At 38.1% G+C, this 20749-nt stretch overlaps 2 protein-coding genes across 6 annotated transcripts in view; one reads left to right on the top strand and one right to left on the bottom strand.

The window, feature by feature from the left end:
* Positions 1 to 18149, top strand: part of LOC123746352 (probable phospholipid-transporting ATPase IIB) — a 58338-nt gene extending 40189 nt beyond the window's left edge. Inside the window, 1 exon segment of the mRNA XM_045727818.2 lies at positions 276 to 18149. Coding sequence (XP_045583774.1) covers positions 276 to 454 — 179 coding nt within the window. The 3' untranslated portion in view covers positions 455 to 18149.
* Positions 18150 to 19063: 914 nt separating this feature from the next.
* The window catches only part of LOC123746355 (uncharacterized), a 38186-nt gene continuing 36500 nt past the window's right edge, over positions 19064 to 20749 (bottom strand). For all 5 annotated transcript variants that reach the window (XM_069314860.1, XM_069314861.1, XM_069314862.1 and 2 more), the window contains one exon: positions 19064 to 20691. In XM_069314860.1, coding sequence (XP_069170961.1) covers positions 20643 to 20691 — 49 coding nt within the window. In that variant the 3' untranslated portion in view covers positions 19064 to 20642. The remainder of the gene's footprint in view (positions 20692 to 20749) is intronic.

Below are 20749 nucleotides of genomic sequence, written 5' to 3'. Positions count from 1 at the left end.
TGATGACACAGTTTGAGGCCAAAGAAAGATTCATTAAAAGGCAGGACCATAAACCTCTTTCATGTCAGGACCTGCAAGGCCAGCCAGCAGCTCACAAATTTGTAGCACTGCATTTAACCCCACATTTCCTACCTTGTTATTTTATAAGTGATGATTATCCTGACACTGTAATCTATCCTTGTCCCCAAAATGGTCTCATATTTGCTTTACAATAGTTAATTTACCAAACATCTACATATTATATAAGGTAACACTATGAAAACGTTATGTTTCAGATTGGGATTTCATTAAATCCAAAGATTTCTTCTGGAAAGTTGTAGTCATCACATTAGTCTCCTGCCTGCCTCTCTACATCTTAAAATTCCTGCGGCGGAAATTCACTCCCCCTACGTACTCCAAGCTAGAAGAACTCAATACTTTTGGCAGTACAAGCATGACACAGCCGCAACCATGAGGGTGCACGTGAGAAGTTTGTGTGTACATCTATTCCTTTATTAAAAGGTTTCTGACACAGAAGTAGTCAGTTTCCATCATAGGAAATGTCCACAAATGAACAGTGTTCATCTGTTCATGTGTGAAGCTGTCAAAAATATTTTCATTCCAGTGAATTTGCTAGATAAGCTCTTGGACTCTTGATAAATTGAAGTTTCATGGCAGCAGTGTTATAAACCATGAGTCTTGTTAACCTCTGGTTCAAGAGCAAGTCTAGTTCAATTGGATGAATTGAGATATCCTTTGAAGGTATCTCATCTTGTGATATTGAATTTGAGGTGAATGTTGTACATTCAAGCACTTAATGTATGAAAGGATGTGTGTTGAAACTTTAAAAGTTTTCCCAACTGTTTGGGGGTACTGCTGCAAACAGTTTTGTAACCGAAGCAATATTTTAGCATTTTCTGTAAGGAAAGTGTAGAACTCCTGAATTTTGCATTCTCTCATATAGTAAGCCCAATCAAACGGATCAGGATTATACCAAGTTCAATTTCTAAAGGAAACTTGCTTACATAATTGTGAATATTTCTGCTATATCTTCACTAAATTCTTCTAAATGTTAGATTTTACACTACTAGATTTTTTATCCTAAATATTTACTTCTACATATGTTAGCGATAAGCAAGGAAATTCTGTATTTCTGAGGTGAACCCCTTTGGCTCCCTGAAGCTAATGGACTGATATCCGCTATATAAGTCAGAGCATCAGTTAATTGGCATTCCAGTTAAATGATGCTCTGACTTCTATAGCAAATATCAGTCCATTAGCTTCAGGGAATCAATGGGGCTCAATAAGTGGCGTTTCATTACATTCAACGCTAGTTTTTTGCACTTTGGGAAATTCAAACCTCTTCACATTTTAGATATTGTGTAAGGGCTTTAATGGGGTTTTGAAGATTCTGGCTTCTAGAAATAGATAAATATGAAGTGCAAAAATTACAAACTATGCAACAGTGGGATGGAAGTTAGCTAACTGCACGTCATTTAAAAAAAGACTGTATGTGTACTACTGCTCTTGTCAGTAATAGACTGTCAAATAAACAAATGAATGTGTATATTTCTTAAGGTAGTGAAAATATTCGGTAAAAAAATGCAATTAATTTGAATAACCAGTAATGTATGAACCCAAAAACCCACCTGACCTTTTGAGGCCAATACATAGAAAATATATATATTAAAGTGTTTAAATTTTTACCAATACATTGTGTTGTAAACGAATTAGTTAATTCCATAAAAAATGCAACAAATTAGGAGAGAAGGCAGATTTTTTTATTTTTTATTTTTTTTCCCCACCAATAACCATAGATATTTTTATGGTGTGATGACCAAACCAGACACCAGAAGATGAAGACGATGTTTTGGTTCGTCCTGGACCATTATCAAGTCAATTGTTTCGGTCCAGGACAGATTGAAATGTGGTCGTCTCTTCATCTTCTGGTGTGTGGTTTGACATCATATCTTCAGCCACGTTATTGTGACTCATTTTGTATGGTTGTCAATGAGCTATACAGCTATTCAATAGCAATGAGCTATTGAAGGGCTAACAAGTAGCCCTTCAATAGTTGTCATCATTTAGTAATGCATTTTTCTTGGCCATAGCAGTAACCACTCTTTATCTTCATCAAGTTGCCACATTGGCCCCATACAATATTCTATCATGTCTCCCACTTGGCAAGATAATAGTAAGCATACGCCTAATTAATATTTTAAATAAACAAAATCAGTCTTAAAGAAGTCAGTAACTTTTAACCCCTGCACTGCGCATTGTTTTTTTTTTTTAATGACATTCCCGTGATGCACCGAAAATAGTATTTTTCCTTTTGATATTAGCACAAAGGAAGTGCAAGAATCCAAGTAAAGAGTCTCTACCTCTTGTAGTTTAGCCATAGTGGCCGGGAGAAGTTGCATTTTTTTTTTAAATGAGGTGAGTTGCCACATGGGAATAACTGTGTCAATTTCTTTTCAATGTTTCTCACTTTATTTATTTAGTTTTTCGCTCTAACAAGTTGTATCAATGTGTCAAAGATGATGTTCATGATGTATAACTTTGAAAATACAGTATACATATATACAGATATACTATATGTAATATAAATATATGCACACCATGCATTTATTCATACTGATTATATATATATACAGTGGTACCTCGGAATGCGATTGTCCCTGTATGCGAGGTTTTCGGAAGGCGAGCAGTATTTACTCCAAAAATTTGTCTCAGAAGGCGAGGGTTACTTCGGGAAGCGAGTTTGTTGATACGCGTACAGGCCGACCTAGCGCGTGGTGGTTCGGCGATCGTCGCCCCTCCGCCCCGCCGCCCCTCAGTTTGCCATTGTCTCGCGCTCAGTGACTACCCCCACATCAATTCTTCTCGCGGATTTTCAGTGTTTTGTTGGATTTTTGGTGATTTGTCTATACAATTTGTTATTATATATCTCACCATGGGTCCCAAGAAAGCCAGTGGTAAGGATAAAGGCCAGAAAGCTCATGTGAGGATGACAATAGAGGAGAAACAAGAGATCATTCGGAAGCATGAGAACGGTACACGTGTTGTTGAACTTTGTAGGCAGTACAACAAAGCCACATCAACAATATGCACTATACTTAAGAAGAAAAATAAGATTATGGGTGCTAAAGTGGCAAAAGGAGTAAGAACATTAACGGCACAAAGACCACAAATACTTGAAGAAGTGGAAAAGTTGTTATTAATTTGGATACACGACAAGGAGTTGAGGGGTGATAGTGTTTCGGAGGCCATTATTTGTGAGAAAGCCAGGGTGTTGCACGAAGACCTTCTAAAGAATACCCCTGCAACGAGTGATGCAGATAAGAAAAGAGTTTAAGGCAAGCAGGGGCTGGTTTGAAAAATTTAGAAAGAGAAGTGGTATCCATAGTGTTACAAGGCATGGGGTTATGTGATGTGATTATGGAAGGGGACTCCCCTTCCAAACAGTAACTCCTCTCCTCCTCCCCCCTCCTCACCATCTTCCATACGCCTACAGCACTCGACAGCAAGGTAAGTAATAACTGGAACACAGTTTTGTAGGTTTATTTAGATGAATTAGGTAAATTAGGTATAAAAATTTAGTTTGGTGTGGGGTTTTTGGGGTAGTCAGGAACGGATTAATTCATTTCCCTTTATTTCTTATGGGGAAATTAACTTCGGAATGCGAGTTTTCGGTAGGCGAGGCGTCTCCAGGAACGGATTAAACTCGTATTCTGAGGTATGCCTGTATATATATATATATATATATATATATATATATATATATATATATATAAGCCTAAACCTTATAACCGGACATAGCACACATTTTTCCTGAAATATATAATGGTAATCACTAACTTCTTCTTGTTAAAATTTTAGTGGCTCTTAGTATGGCTGCCCTGCACGTTCCTAAAGCCATGGCTTTAGGAACGTTACATTGGCCACATTACTAAGGCCATAGATTTTTTTCAAGATGGGGGATGGTTACTCGAGGCCTGAGGAAGCAAATGTGAGCCCCCTTGTATGTATGGGGGTTTTGAATCTCATGATATACTAACATCATCACATGTCGGCTGGCGCACCACCACACCCCTTAATATGTCGGCTGATGCAGTGCAGGGGTTAACACCCAACACAATTTTTCGAATGTATTATCTACGAGTTACTTTTGTGCTAAAAGTACTGAAAGTTTACTAGCAGTGCTCAGAATAACTACAATATGGTTGAACATGGTACAGAGGGTGACAGTATTGTAGAAAAAATCCAAAGTTGAGAGTAGATATTATTTGAATTATTTGAAGATAACTTTTTACCTGTAAGGGGAATAAGAGACTTGAGAAAACATTTTGAAGGCAGGTAATATAAATAGTATATACAATACAGTACTGTATATAAGAAATGGACCTCTATAAATCTACCTCATAAATAAGATTTTTGAGGTAGATAAGTACCAAGTAGACAGTAGATTTGATTTATAGGTGATTATGCTGTAAGAGCTTTTTCAGATCTAATAGGAAAAATGTGTTGTGCAGTCAAGGATACATGAAGGGTAAAATAGAGGAATTGACAAGACAAAGAGTGTCAAGTAACCAGTATCATGGCAGGTAAGAGCATAATAATAATAATAATAATAGAAAATGAAAGATGGGATAAAGTATCAAGCGCTTGAGAGAGTGAAAGGTCTGTGTGTGTGGTGATGGATGGACCCTCCAGGAGTGAAAGTTCTGTGTGTGGTGATGGACCCTCCTGGAGTGAAAGGTCTGTTTGTGGTGATGGATGGACCCTCCTGGAGTGAAAGGTCTGTGTGTGGTGATGGATGGACCCTCCTGGAGTGAAAGGTCTGTGTGTGATGATGGATGAACCCTACTGGAGTGAAAGGTTTGTGGGTGGTGATGGATGGACCCTCCAGGAGTGAAAGGTCTGTGTGTGGTGATGGATGGACCCTCCAGGAGTGAAAGGTCTGTGTGGTGATGGACCCTCCTGGAGTGAAAGGTCTGTGGGTGGTGGTGGATGGACCCTCCAGGAGTGAAAGGTCTGTGAGTGATGATGGATGGACCCTCCAGGAGTGAAAGGTCTGTGGGTGATGATGGATGGACCCTCCTGGAGTGAAAGGTCTGTGGGTGATGATGGATGGACCCTCCTGGAGTGAAAGGTCTGTGTGTGGTGATGGATGGACCCTCCAGGAGTGAAAGGTCTGTGTGGTGATGGACCCTCCAGGAGTGAAAGGTCTGTGTGTGGTGATGGATGGACCCTCCAGGAGTGAAAGGTCTGTGGGTGGTGATGGACTCTCCTGGAGAAACTTGTGTGGTCATCCCCTGATAAGGAGTTCCCAGGAGGAAGCAAGGTTTTAGGGCCACAGATAAATACTGGTCGTTTCAGTTTGGGGTTTCTATTGCTGTCTCCTCTTTGTGCTTTGTTTAACCAAGGATTGACTTAAAAGTGTGACATCACGAGTTCAGAGGAAAGTACAATACCCCCACAACCAACACCACCTCTTCCTGCTGCAGGGTTTTAGGCAACCAAAAGCCAACTGACCTTTGCTCAGCTGAAATGGCTATGGAGCTCCAGATTTGCATTTGCTGTGGTTTTCCTCATCTGTAATATAGCAATATTGATTATTATGTATATTAAATTGAAAAAGCTTTCTAGTAGCGGTATCTTCTGTTAGGCCCAAGTCAATCATTTTCCAATTAATTTTGTCTGGTTTGTTACATTTTGCTAGACCTATTTGTGTAACCAAGTCATGAAGAGGTGTCCGTTTTATTTTTGTTGCCGATTGGTGTTGGGTACAAATTAAGGCATCTTGAGAGGTTATCTTGAGATGATTTCGGGGATTAGCGTTCCTGTAGTCTGGTCCTCGATCAGGCTTCCTTTTTGTTACACATCCCCAAGAAGCAGCTTGTAGCAGATGTCTAACTCCCAGGTACCTATTTACTGCTAGGTGAACAGGAGCATCAAGGTGAAAGAAACTGCTCATTTGTTTCCGCATCCACCAGGGATCAAACTCGGAACCTTAGGACTACGAATCTCGAGCGTTGTGCACTCAGCTGTCAGACCCTCCGACAACATAGTGTATTGGCCGAGTAATTGACAAGTCCCACTTGTGCCACAACAATGAAGTCATTGGCACTGCAGGGTTTATAGTTTAGTTTTTGTTATACGTGCTGTACTGTAAGTTTAAGATCATGCACATGTATCTTTCATTTTCCAAGTGCTGTACAAATGCACCTTAGTAACTGTGTGTTGCAGTGGTTTTGTTGATTAAAGAACAATATTAAAAATAAAAAAAAAGCATCACCATGATAGTAGGTAAGGTAATGATAATATAAATCAATGAGCAATATGCAAGAAATTTTGCCAAGCTTGCAATTTGATTAACAAGAAACACACAAGTGAAAAATATTATATTTCAGTCTCTAAACTAAGATACTTCAAAGATATATATATATAAAAAAAAAGTGGGGCTACTTATGTGAAGAATTAAGAAAGGACCGGTTACGTGCTTGGTCATATGAGTGTCCCATCGTATGCTGGGAGCCTGGCCTCAGGCCAAGCTCGGGAAGTAGAAGAACTCCCAAATCCTCTATAGGTATGCTACGAGTATTCACCTATGAAAGGTATAATGGCTGACAAGATTGGATATCCACTGATATTGGTAGATAATGAGGTGTGAGGTACTTTTTATATATAGTATATAGTCTCAAAAACTTTTTAAATTATATTTTTGAGGATACATAATACAGTAGTTCAATTTTGCTTGTTCACTTACATGTTTGAAGAGGGTGCAGCTTTCTTGCCTATATCAGAGAGATCTTTTGCATTCTTTTATTCCAGTTTTCAAATCCCAATCTATCTGGCTGATATAAACCACATCACAGTTCTTATAGGATATTTCATAAACCACTGAATTCATCTGCAGTGTTATAATATAATTTTATGCATAAAAAGATATATAACATATTCCAGTGGTTTATTTGTTGGTAAAGTACAGAGAATGTGTATTAAATAAAGCCATAATTTTGGCCATACTGTAATTTCTTTGGTCTTGTTACAGTACTGTACTCAACTGACCTGTTTTAAGAGTGATACTAAATGATAAGGAAAATTTAGATAAAATATATTTTCCTTGGCAATTTCCAGGGCCTTGTCGGGGAACCACCTTGGATAACCTACTTTCAAGGGATGACCATTAAGATTATAATATATATAAAACTTCTTCCAAGTCTTATATATATACTGTAGTTTCTTTCTTGCCTTCAAAATACTGGGAACTGCATATATAGTACATAATTCCCTCAAGAAAATACCTGTATCAATGATCTTTTTCTATTTTGTCAGGGTGATTACTAAAATAATAAAGATAAACTGCCAGTATGAGTATCTTTCCTATAGACTGTAAAATTATGGGTATTGTTGCTCTTAATTACTAAACATCAACAAACAAAAATTACTTTGCAAAATACCGAGTTTGAAAGACAGCTTGAGCTGGAAGCTCGTAACAATCCTTTTGGGCAAAGTTGACCATCAGTCATTGATTATTCCTTCTGAAATACTGATATTCCTTAGCTTAACACCAACTTCCATTGTTGTAGAAATGTAAATATACTGGGGTTTCTTATGCACTTATTCAGCACAGTTAGTTGTAATCACGGCATGTTATGGCTTCTGTGCAGTCAGTCAAATCACTGCAATTGTGGCCAGTTATATAATATCCTTTTATAATCCCTGGCCCTATTCCCTTAAGATCTCTAGACAAAATATATATATACAGTATAGTACAGTAGTGGTATGAAAGGGTTATATTAGACTTTCGTATCTCTAGTTATACTCTATGAACCACCTGCTGCTCTTTATGTATTAAGGTTAGACAACACTTTGATGTGAAATCTGACTGGACAAGGGAGCACAAAGCAAGTGCCACAGCCTTGACTCAGTACCACTTTGAATGTCTAGCATGAGAATCATAAGGTCTGAAAATGATATACAATGGGGCCTCGACTTACGGTGCTAATCTGTTCCCAGAGACGGATCGTAAGTCGAAGCAATTTTTCTCATAAGAAATAAAGGGATTTGAATTAATCCATTCCCCACCCTCCAAAATATTAACATACAAATACATTTTATACTGAATACAATGTTTTTTTCTAACTACAATACAGTACCTAAGTTTATCTTACCTTTATGGAGGGCTCTTGATGGCATATGGAAGATGGTGATGAGGGGGGGAGGAGAGTTGTTACTGTTTGGAAGGGGGAGTCCCCTTCCATTATCACATCAGGCAGTGATGTTTTCTCTGGGGTACTCTCTCTCCTACGTTTTGCCTGAATACCACTAGGACCTGGTTGTGGTTCAGTGCTTGTTTGTCTCACTACAAATTTGTCAAGAGACATTTGTCTTCCCCTTCGTTTTAACATTTGTCTGTTATGATGCATCACTTTAGAACCCATAATGTCCTTTTTCTTAGCCAGTATGGTGGATATCGTTGACTGAGATTTGTCATACTGCCTAGCATGTCCAACAACCCACACACCATCTTCATATTTATGAATGATCTCTTGTTTCTGCTCTATGGTCATCCTTACATGAGCTCTCATATGTTGAGCCTTACCACTGGACTTTCCTGGGACTCATGGCGTGATATACAGTATATAATAATTACTGTAATGTTCAAAATGCGAAAAATCACCACAAAAGCGAAATTTCTTGTAGGCGCGATCGTCACTAAGCGGGCAGCTGTAGTAAACTGAGGCAGGTCAGCCGCGTGACTGGGAACCACGCGCTCGGTCGACCCGAACGTGTACCAACAAATATTGTAAGTCGACAACACCATTGGATGTCGAGTCGCATTTTTCGATGAAATTTACATCGTAACTCGAAATTATCGTAAGTAGGGGCAATCGTAAGTCGAAGTGCCACTGTACTGTATATATAAATATACAGTGGAACCTCGAGTGACGAGCACCTCTAGTTACGAGCATTTCGAGTAACGAGCGAGCCACTCGCAGAAAATTTGTCTCAATTGACGAGCTTTCGCTCGATTAACGAGCAAGCCACATGGTGCTTCCTAGCGTCCCTGCTGGTTCTCGGACGCCTCCGATGACAGTGTTGTTGTTTCACAAGACAAGCGTTTCACATGATGAGCTCGGTGCCGGAACGGTTTTCAGATCCAGGGACATTTTCACACCATTTGGTCACCACTTGGTCCGGGAGACATCTCCCGTCACGCAGGGTGCTGTTGCGCCTCCACAGATCTCCAGTATCATCTTTTGATACTGGTAATGGCTCGAAAGGGCCACCACTTACGGGCTATTCATGCCCGTGCCACCTCTTGGGTGGCTTAATCTTCATCAATCAATCATCGGACATTTTCAGCTGGTCATCCTGGAAATTGTTTTTGTCCTGCAAAGGAAGGGGCCATATTTTGTATTTGTTCTGTATTTTAGTGTTTGTTACACAATGTGTATATACATTTGCCTTGCCTCTTGTGTTCACCTTGAACTGCACATGCCTAGAGTGATAATTTCTAGGTGATCACTGGTGTTGCCCTGGCTTAGCCAGTCATTCTTTGGTGGTTCAGGTGGCTGTCTGTGAGGCCAGTTTCCTGTGGAAGGTGCTTTGCCCTTATCAATGCATGGGATTTCTCAGCAAAAATTTATGGATAGGGACAGTCTTACATTTTTATGAGTGTAGCACAGGGTGCTTGCATGCTTGTTATACAGTGTGCCACTCAGATACTTGAACAGTCTAGGAGGCAATTGAGGCTGTTTTGGTTTTATAATATTCAGCGAGCAGCTTTTCCTGTGCCCAGTATTTTCCTGTTTGATCTATCTTTCAGGGCCCAGGAATTCTAATGCAATTGTCAGGGGGGGGGGGGTATTATAAACCAGGTCTCAAATTCTGCCCTCACAAGGTGAGAGTTTGATGGATGTGCCCCAGATTTGATGTATTCTGATTGCTATGCTTACTGCCTCTGTTACCCTGCTTGTTGGGCACGGTATATGTTCCAGCCAGCCACAGCCTGGCTACCTGATCACCCAGACTATTCATACGTCAGGCTGCGAGCAGCCGCATCCAACAGCCTGGTTGACCAGTCCAACAGTGAGGAGGCCTGGTCGGAGACTAAGCCACAGTCGTTGAGCCCTGAAATCATCACAAGGTAACTGCAAGGTAACCATCTTGGGGTTTGCAATGTTGGGTCTGTTTTATCCGTAGAGAACATCTCTCTGCGGATTCCTTATTATGCGGCTGCCACTTTACGGGCTAAGTTCACCTGTGTATGCAGGTTGTGACTTAAGTGTCAATATACAGTAGTTGCCCCAGGGTTGTCCCCTTTGTCTTTTCAAGATCTGAACTTGGAGCAGTTGGTGTTGTCTACTTGCTCCAAGTTTGCTTCTCCATCTCCTTCCCCAGGTGTTGCTCAGTGGGCTCAGGAGCCTTCCCATTTTCTCCCAGTTCTGAAACATCTGAGGCTTATGGAGTCTTGTGGATGATGATACAGTACTTTAGGTGTGTTTGGCCTTTTCTGGGAACCTCCCCTTCCACCTTGATGGCAGAGATAGTTGAGCTGCTGCTCCCAGCTGAAGATCTGCTGCCTTCTGTTTTTCAGGGGAGGTTTTGGCTGCAGCAGATTCTTCCCTGTTGGGTGACATTTGTCTGGTATGGAACCCGGCTCTGCCCCGCAGCCGGTATCTAGAGGTAGGTTGCTGGGTGCCATTTCACCCTGATAGGTTACTGAAAGATTATTAAATTAAGGTGGAGAGGTTGTTATAATTCTTTAGGAGCATTGTTTGGCAGTTTGAGGCTTTGTTTTTTGTGAACCCAGCAGTGGTCTGTAATGCTTCATTGACTTCTAAATGCTTTCCCGGTGGGGTGGTGGAATGTCATTTATACTCCGTGCCTCTTTGAGGGAGCCAGATTCTGGCTCTGGTCCCTGGTAAGCCAAACAGAACTTGACGATTTACTGGGCCTAGAAGATAGGACTTACATAGACTAGGTAGCTTCAGGGAGCCAATGGGGCTTAACCAGAAAAAGGCATTTCATTACATTACATTTTGGATTTTTTGGTCAATTTCTAAACAAATAAATAAAAAATAATTTGTCTTTAACTAATGAGCCTGTCTTGAATATTTGAACCCACAAACAGAAAATTTGTTTCCAGTGGATTTTTTGAGAGGGGGGAGGGGCATGGGGAGTATCAATATTCCACTGTACAGTACTAGGATGCTACTGTACTTAAAATTTTCTAATTTTATAATATATAGGTACCCAGGGTATAGTAGTACTGTACATTGTAGAGTTAGCACTCACTGTGTGAGTTTGCAGGATTCCATTTCACATCTACTGTACATGAATTTGTTAACACCCAAACTTGCATAGCAAAAGGGGTGGGTTTACCTGTATGCCAGTCGACGAGAGGGTCACGGCACACAAGCTGTTGTTATGGTGCGTGAGATGCGTGTCACTGCCCAGATGTCTGTATGCCTTTCATCACCCCTCGCCTAGTGGCCTCATCCCCACAACCCAACACCACGTTGTCACCTCTGCACTCCTGGCAATTATCCCGAGTTTTACGCACTGTTTGGATAGTGCAGAATGCAACTCCTCCTGCATCCCAAAGTGACCCAATGGTGAACCAAATTACTATTTTTAATTTGAAAGCAATTGAAAATGCAAGTTCTGAGATTGGGAGGAGCTCTGCAGCCTGTCTTGATTCTGTACATAATGTGAATAAGAGGATTTATCTATAGAGTTTGCATAAAATTTTGAAGCTGACAATCAAGTGAAACAGCATTTGAAGTGGACCCCAAATTAGAGAGGATTTATGGAGTTTGTGAAGGATTTTTATAGCTACTGTTATTCCTTTTAATATTTGCTGGGCAAAGTATCCTAGAATTGAACAGTCCAACAAATCTGTCACTCCAACATCTGCTACCAAGTAGGAAATAAATTAGGCACACTTGCAATAATGATTTCAAGTGATAGACCAGAAGAATCAACACTAACTTAGTACACACAGGAACAGATGTTTCATTAAAAAAGGTGAAAATGTGGATATTTAAAGGTTTCTTTAATATAACTCTGTTTTTCAAATATTAAGTTCACGTTGTGCGAGATTTTCCAGGAATGCATCGCTCGTGCAGATTTAGGCCCCCACTGCTCAGTATTACTCTTAAGATCTGACCTTATTACTACCTGTACTACTCTCTCTTGATTTACAGTGTTATAATTCATGAGCCCCATATGTATTATATTGAATCAGTTTTTTTGTATAGAGCAACCATGGTTACAAATTCCTCAAATTACTGTACAATAAAACTTCAGGGCCAAGGTTTACGTGTAAGTAGTGCCGAGGTTTGTAGGCAAGTATTGTGTTGGGGTGTTCAAGAGTCAGTCAGCCATTCATCTTGTGCCTTGAAATAGGTAGCTTACTTTTACGTAGTGTAGTCTGAGCATTAGATTAATTTATCAGGGGGCTTCAAACAAAATTTTTATTTTGCATTATAAGCATATAATTTCAACATTTTGTGCATACAAGTACATAGCTTTAAGGTGGTTAAGCATGGAGTATTTATATAACATTTGCGTGATATTAATGTAGATATCTGTATTTTAAATCACTTTGTCTTATGCTAGGTAATGTATGAATAGTGTAATATATTTTAAGCTATGAACATTAAATGCTAGTGGATGTATTCTTGTACATATCCTTATGTCAATTGTTCACTCTTCTGAATATATCTCCTAATGCACTGTCTCTTTATCAACTTTAGTAGTGTCCTCCGTTTTGTCATTCACTGTATTGGTACTGTATTGTCGTGTTTTGTCATTTTGTTCCTCCCCCCCCCGCATCAAAGTGTCCGTATTATATTGAGGACATATTGGACACACAGTACTTGAAACTTAAGTTTGGTGCGAAAAGCTTGGCCAATATTTATTTAGTGTGCCTGATAAATAGCAATTTTCGTAAGTGGTTAGCACATTTAGCTCACAACTGATTGGTCCCGAGCCTGATTCCTGGGCAAGTTATGACGTTTGGACACATTTCTTAACCATGAATTCCTCTGTTCACCTAGCAGGAAATAGGTACTTTGGAGTCGAGTGATTGTTGTGGATTGCATACCTACAGGGACCTCAATAATGAGAAACAACAATCTTAAGAAAGCCTTATGATAGCAACACCCCACACCAAACATCCCAACACACCTACACACCTTCCCCCCACGTTTCCACATTCCTCTAAAGATTCTCCCTCTATTCACACCTACAAACACAACCCATCAATAATGCCAACCATTTGTTAATTCTACCCGTGCCCCACCCGATTAACACATAATCAACCACGTTGACCAGACCACACACTAGAAGGTGAAGGGACGACGACATTTCGGTCCGTCTTGGACCATTCTCAAGTCAACAATCGACTTGAGAATGGTCCAGGACGGACCAAAACGTCGTCGTCCCTTCACCTTCTAGTGTGTGGTCTGGTCAACATACTTTAGCCACGTTATTGTGACTCGTCGCCTGCATAACAACCACCCCATACACCAGGGGTGTATGCAGGTGGTTGATTATGTCACAAACCTTATGCCCACACCTGGTCATTTGAATTTATATAATTCCTATTTGATTTGAAAAATACGGAGTTCTTGTGACGAGTTGTTATTGGCGGTTTGACAAAAGTTTGTGCAGTATTTGTTTCTGAATGATATTGATTCTTATGTAAAATCGTCAACTTATTAAAGGATACTATTTTGGAGATTTTACATTATGAAAATGACAAAAATAATAAAGCAACATTATTTAAACTCTTAGTATGTATTTACGATTAAATTAAAAATAAAAATGTATGTCCATGCTAAATAGCAAGAAATTGAGAGCAAGTGAGCTTTATAAAGTTTGCTGTAAGTCATCTCGGGCAACAAATATCTCCAGTCTTAAAAAAAAAAAAATTCTGAGAATGACTACAGGATCTTACCCAAGCAAAGCTGGTTTTTGCTTATAGAGATAATACAGTTGCACAGTGATCCATGTCTTTGGTTTGCAACCGTGCGTTTGAAACAGTTGAACATTTCCTTTCACTGTTGCCTCTAGCAGTAAATGGGTACCATGTAGTTAGGCAACTGTTGTGCGTTACATCCTAAGAAAGGTCACCCGCCAAACACACGACGAAAGTATGACGTTGCTACAACAATGCTACAACGTTCGAACAAGTTTCAACACCTAACAAGTTGTAATAACGTTCTAATATGTCATAAAAACGTTATAACAAGATATAACAACTTTATTACAAGTTGTAACAAGCAGAAAATTGGGACAGTTACGTTGTGTATTTGCAGGGTAGTTTGCCTAGGGGGGACTTCAATAAGGCTAAGTACAGGCTTCCTGTCTCTGACAAATGGGAATTACATCAATTTAAATTTTCTGTTGCATGAAGACTTTGCTTGTTATTTATCCCTTTTTATCCTGAAGCAATGCTGCAGTTTCTCTGGTATAAATTTAATTAACATTATTAAATATTAACTCAGTATTTCCATATTGCAGTATTGCCAAGATTTTGGGATTTCCATGACAAATATTTCAATATTCTGATATTAAGAAAATTGTATCCTATTTATTCACTGCAATCTGTGTATATAATAAGAATACCAAATTTAGAAGAAACTATATTGTTGTGCAATGGAATTATAATTTCCTCATTGACACTACTTGACAGGGGGCTCCAGAATGGACCAATGTCATCTCTTTCCTTTCACATGTGCCGAGTGCGTTATTAAGATTCAACCAATTAACGGATTTTAAAGTGTAATGACTTTGCTGTGGTCTTCCGTATCAGATCGTATCAGATATACAAGGGATTGTGAGCAAGAGTGGGGAAGAAGGTAATGAAAAGAAATACTGTATAGCAACTCCTGTACAGTACATGTATTTTGCTTCTATATTATACTTTGCATAATCTGCTAGTCATTATTTTGTCATATGACGTAACAATTTCAGCATTTTTTTTACATTGATACTTTGTATATTAATGATGTATTGCTAATGAGAAGGGAGTACTGTATTATCATTCAGCAATTGCTTATATTCAGATATTTTGAACAATATTTATTTGTACGGTACTAACATGTATTAATAAACATATAGTCAATATTTTGTGCATAATTTGTTTCTGAAATGAATTTGAAATTATAAAGAATGTTTTTATGCCACCCACAAAATGAAGATACTTTAGCAGCACTGTACATAAATTGTATGATAGTTTTCCACTTGCCTTGGAGTTGTGTCATTTGTAGTCTTGAAACCCTCTTTCACTTAAATTTTTCATGACAGTGTATGTTTTGGTTTTTATCCTGATGCTTGCTGTAGGTAGCACTACATTGTTTAAAATGCTCTCCCGAGACAGGTAACTCTTATGAGTTCTGCAGTACGGTGGTCTATGTCCTCGTCTCACGAGGACATAGACATGGAAGATCCCAGGTGAGACAAAAGGTCGGGGGCACAGTTCCTTTCACCTGATGCCCATGTTCACCTAGCAGTAAATATGTTCCCGAGAGTTAGGCAGCTGTTATGGGTTGCATCCTGGGGAAGATCGGTTGACCTCGAAGGACCTTGATAAGTCTGAGTACAGATTTCCTGTCCCCAACAATGAGAATTATCATACTTTATATGCATGAAGGTTTTCACTAGACATTAGACAAAAAGAGTATAGTGAACTGAAATGCTTTTGAATAAATAGTGTCAACTAAACTAGAGGTTTACGGCAGTAGTTAAATTGTTTTGTGTCATGTTTGTTCTACAATGGTTAAGGGTTTCTTAAACTAATGTTTAATTTACAGTACACAATTGCTCCTTATTCTGTTTATGGTTAATTTGGTATTGTTTTAGTCATTATAAACATGCCCACTTAAAGGTTTTCATTATAAATGTATAATCAAGATTAAAAGATAAGATATATATATTACAAGTATTGCCTTAAAATTATTTATATGAAAAGCTTGTAACTTAGAGAAAATTTGGCAAATATCTATTATTATAAAGAGATGGCTCGCTCTAATAAGAGACTACAGTATCATCAAACATAATTTTGCAGTGGCCTTCATGTTTTTCAGAAACAAAATTTCAAATTTTATTTGACTGCATTTTTATTGGCCATGCTAGGTCGACCTTGTGGTCATTTTATGGAACGAAACATGCCCCATATTGCCCTGATTCATAATACTTGTTCAGTAGTACCTTTTGTCAGGAACAGGAAGCTTGTATATATGCATTATAGGCTTGTATGGAAGTCCCCCAAAGTCAAGCTATTAACCCCTCTCCAGGATACAACACCCTACAACAGCTGCTTAACTCCCAGGTACCTATTTACTGCTAGGGAACAGACACATTAGGTGAAAGGAAATGTGCCCAACTATTTCAGTACCACACGAGAATCGATTTGGCTCTTCGGTTGAGAGTCAAGACTGAAGCCAACTATACGTCAAGGCCTTATCAAATTATCTTGTTCCACTCAATCACCTTGATGAATGCCCAGGGGACAGATTCACGAAGCAGTTAGGCAAGTACTTACGAATGTGTACATCTTTCCTCAATCTTTGACGGCTTTGGTTACATTTATTAAACAGTTTACAAGCATGAAAACTTCCCAATTTACTGTTGTTTTTGTTATAAACAGCCTCCTGGTGCTTTGGAATGCATTAACTGTTTAATAATTGTAAATAAAGCTGCCAAAGATTGAGAAAAGATGTACAAGTGCATAATTGCTTTGTGAATCTGGCCCCTGATTGCCAAGGTAACAGCTACAATAATTTCAGTTCCCCATTAATCTCCTTACATCAGTTGCCATTTGACACAATCCTTAGTGAGTGAGATTGATTTCATATGCTGAATCTAAGCTAAAATTCTATTCTCATTGGTATTTTAAATAGTTTATAAGCATACCTTTTATCTATAATATGACTAGTAATATGATTAAAGCTATATAGCCATACTGTCATAGTGCTTACTGTTGACTCTTACTTGGTCAATATTCCTAAGGAATATGCATTAGTAAATTAAGTTGTTTTTCTATTTGTAATGTACTACACTGGAAAGCAGTTCACATTTAAACAGTATGGTGGCTTTACTTCCTAATGAAAGCCAAAATATAATTAAGATCTGAGAAAAATATGTTTTATCTGCTGCCATATTAAATGATAAGAAATTTGAGCGCTCAATTGTTTGAAGCTGTAACCCATCTTGGTTATATATTCTTGTAAAACTTGGCTTTCTTGGAGTATAATATTGAATGAAACAATTTATTGTGATATTTTATGGTAAGAAAAAATAATTAAGAGCAGACAGCTTGAGGAAATTATTAATGATCATTTAATGTTCCATTTGATTTAATTCTGCAAAGTCAATACTAATGTTATGCACAATATTAAGGAGTGGATAGACAAAAGGCTTAACACAAGGGGAAAAAATACAAATGTAATTTGTATTACATACAAATGCTTTATACATTTGTATAAAATGTAAATTGATGGGAAAAAAAGAAATTCTTGAAAAGAAATAACTGATGAGTTTAACCTAACTACCCTATTGTTTATAGCTAAACATAAGGTATCAAGGATACATTACAATGGATGTTTTTATAAAAATCTTAGGATAACCAGTAGTTTTTATTTTTGGATAGAGACTTGGGAGTTAACTTGGTTTGCAAGCTATTAAGATTAGGGTTAAATATATATTGGATCCTGGCAAATGGATTTAGTTCTTTTTATGGTTAATAGTCACTCAATAGGCTCTGGAACAAGTTAAACAAAATACACCATTAAATCTCTGAATGTAGTATTGTTCAAGAAACATGAATTCAACTGAAAATATAATTGAATTGTGTTAATGTGGTGTTATTCTATATGGTTTTAACGCATTCAAATAAAAATTTAGAGCACATGTCATACCTTTTTTAACTTTTGTTCCAAGTCTATGAAAAAATAACACACAAAGAGCAACGCGACTCGTGTGTGTTGCTACACACGAGGAGCGCGTGTAACGCAATCAAACAGTTGTTGTGATGGGCATTTTCTGTGATTGATATAACTGGGGTGTGAATATAAATGCTTGCTATGTGGATTGTATTTTTTGGCAAGTCAATGAATTGTATAAATTCTTCAATAAATAACAAGTAGTAATTCTTTTAATTATGAAAACTCCTTGGAAATACAGTATTGATAAATTCCATTATTTTGTTGGCTTAAGAAATATAAATGGCAATGAATTATAAAATTCTGTCATTTGTGCTCTTTTTTTTTAAAATACAAGAATATTCATGCTATTCCCATGCCTAAAGAAAATAATACCCATTCCTTCACATGTAGGCATATTTTGTTGTCATTTTCCCAATCTTTACTCATACTTCACTGTAATAAGAGACACCTAAATCTATCTGATTAAGTTAGAGTTAAGGTAGCCAGCCCATCCTCTCAAGTTGTAACAACGGACAAAAAATTATGTACTGTAGTAAACTGTCCGAAGCTAACCTTAGGGACCCACACACATAGAAAACATGGTTGTTTGTGAACCGCTATGATTTATAGTACATTATATTCTATCCATTGGTGATTTTGACAACAAAATTTCAATGTAGTGCTCGAGAGGACAGCTGCAGCAGCAAGAGATGTATGATTTAAATATTAATAGTTTTTAACAAGGATGTCATGGATGGAGCTGCCCCAAGTGTATGTCCTATACTCACCTAGTCTGGTCTATCTTTTTCCCATAGTAGAGACTATCACGTCTGTGATAGTCTGGTCTATCTTCAATTGTTTATTCAGGTAAAAGTTCATACATAGAGGATTAGTTACAAACATAATGTTGGATTTATAGATAGAGCTAGTACATATAATACCTAAAGCCACTAATCTTCCACAAGCCACAAATCTTCCCATAGTAAAGAGACTTATCACGTCTGTGATAGCCTGCTCTATCTTCCTCCTGTTATCTGGGACCTGTGTTCCAGATAATGGTAAATCCAAGAAATCCAGTCTGTTAATCTGAACCTCCCTAAGCCAACATACTCACCTTCCCCAGGATGTAAACCACAAAAGACTCTTGGGGTGACTTTATTTACTGACACATGAACAGATGCATCAGGTTTAAGAAAACATTGCCCAAACGGTTCTCTGTCTTACCCGGCTTTGGTAATAAGGCAGAATGATCCCAGGGCTGTATACCCCACAAGTTATCACCAATATCAACAAAAGCTGTCATCAGAACACAAATATAAAGACAATTATTGTAATATTATAGATCAACAGCAACGAAAAAAAAAACAAAAAACAAAAATTCTTATTTTCACTACGCAGCAAGATTACAAATAAAATAATCCTCAAAGGAAATGTTTTCTCCATTTATATTTACATAGTGAGTTATCACAGCATCTGGAGGAGAAATAATATTATTTTTACCTTTTATCCAGAAAATATCATTAACCGGATACGCTCGCTGCGCCATGGGGAAAAAAATTATACAAATTTTATGCTTCACCTTCCGGCTTATTTATCATTTCAAATAATAATAATAATAATAATAATAATAATAATAATACACAGAAACCACAATAGTGTAAGATATCAGTGAGAAAATCCACATTTACAACACCGATTTGGTGATGCAAATCATAATAATAATATTAATAATAATACTACTAATAATTGAAGAGAATGTTAATTAAATATCTAATTACAATAAAGTATTACATGGCTATTAATTATTACCGTCGAAGCAAACACCCAACGATCATTATATGTTCATACAAGATACAGTATAGAAATAAAGTGACCACAAATTACTCACATCATAATAAATGAGGTTATTGAACCTCATTATAAGCTTCAATACATTATAACGGGTTGAATAAATTTCTGAACACAGTAAAAGTAATACAAATTAGAATACAAAATAAATTTCAAACAAATCACGATACAAAATAAAGACTAATAAAAGCCTCGACAACATTACTAAAAAACGTAATAATAAACAATATTATAAACAATATTACAGATCATTTAAATAATACTGAATCATACCTGAATGTAATTGAAGCAGCTTTCTTGACAACGATAAAGTAATTGATTTAACGAAGTTCAGTATGTTTTGTTCACTATCATTATGTGTTGCATCATCAATCAGACTTACATAATGCTGTCGGTGGACCCCACGATACGGCATAGACGTCTTGAAGGGTCTTTGTTGGTGAACAGGCTTCCACAATGCCGGCACGTTGGTGAACAGGCTTCCATAATGCCGGCATGTTGGTGAACAGGCTTCCACAATGCCGGCATGTTGGTGAACAGGCTTCCACAATGCCGGCACGTTGGTGAACAGGCTTCCATAATGCCGGCATGTTGGTGAACAGGCTTCCACAATGCCGGCATGTTGGTGAACAGGCTTCCACAATGCCGGCATGTTGGTGAACAGGCCTCCACAATGCCGGCATGTTGGTGAACAGGCTTCCATAATGCCGGCATGTTGGTGAACAGGCTTCCACAAGGCCCCACGACAACATACAAACGGGAGGAAGGAAGAGAAAGAAAGAGAAAGAGACGCAGATGAACAGCATAATATAAAATATTTCCACATAACAGCTGGAGATGACTGTGAGAGAGGGTAAGCTGGAGATAGGACTAGATATCAGCTGTGACATACTCCTCGTACGGATTTGACTCGTTGCTTCTGAAAATATGGAAGGATATCATGTTAACAGCAGTCATGAATTTTGGCCTTCGCCACC

The sequence above is a fragment of the Procambarus clarkii genome, chromosome 80, assembly GCF_040958095.1.
Source record: "Procambarus clarkii isolate CNS0578487 chromosome 80, FALCON_Pclarkii_2.0, whole genome shotgun sequence".
Classification (NCBI taxonomy): Eukaryota; Metazoa; Arthropoda; class Malacostraca; order Decapoda; family Cambaridae; genus Procambarus; species Procambarus clarkii.
Note: the sequence above shows the minus strand (reverse complement) of the source record. Positions and strands in the feature narration are given on the sequence as shown.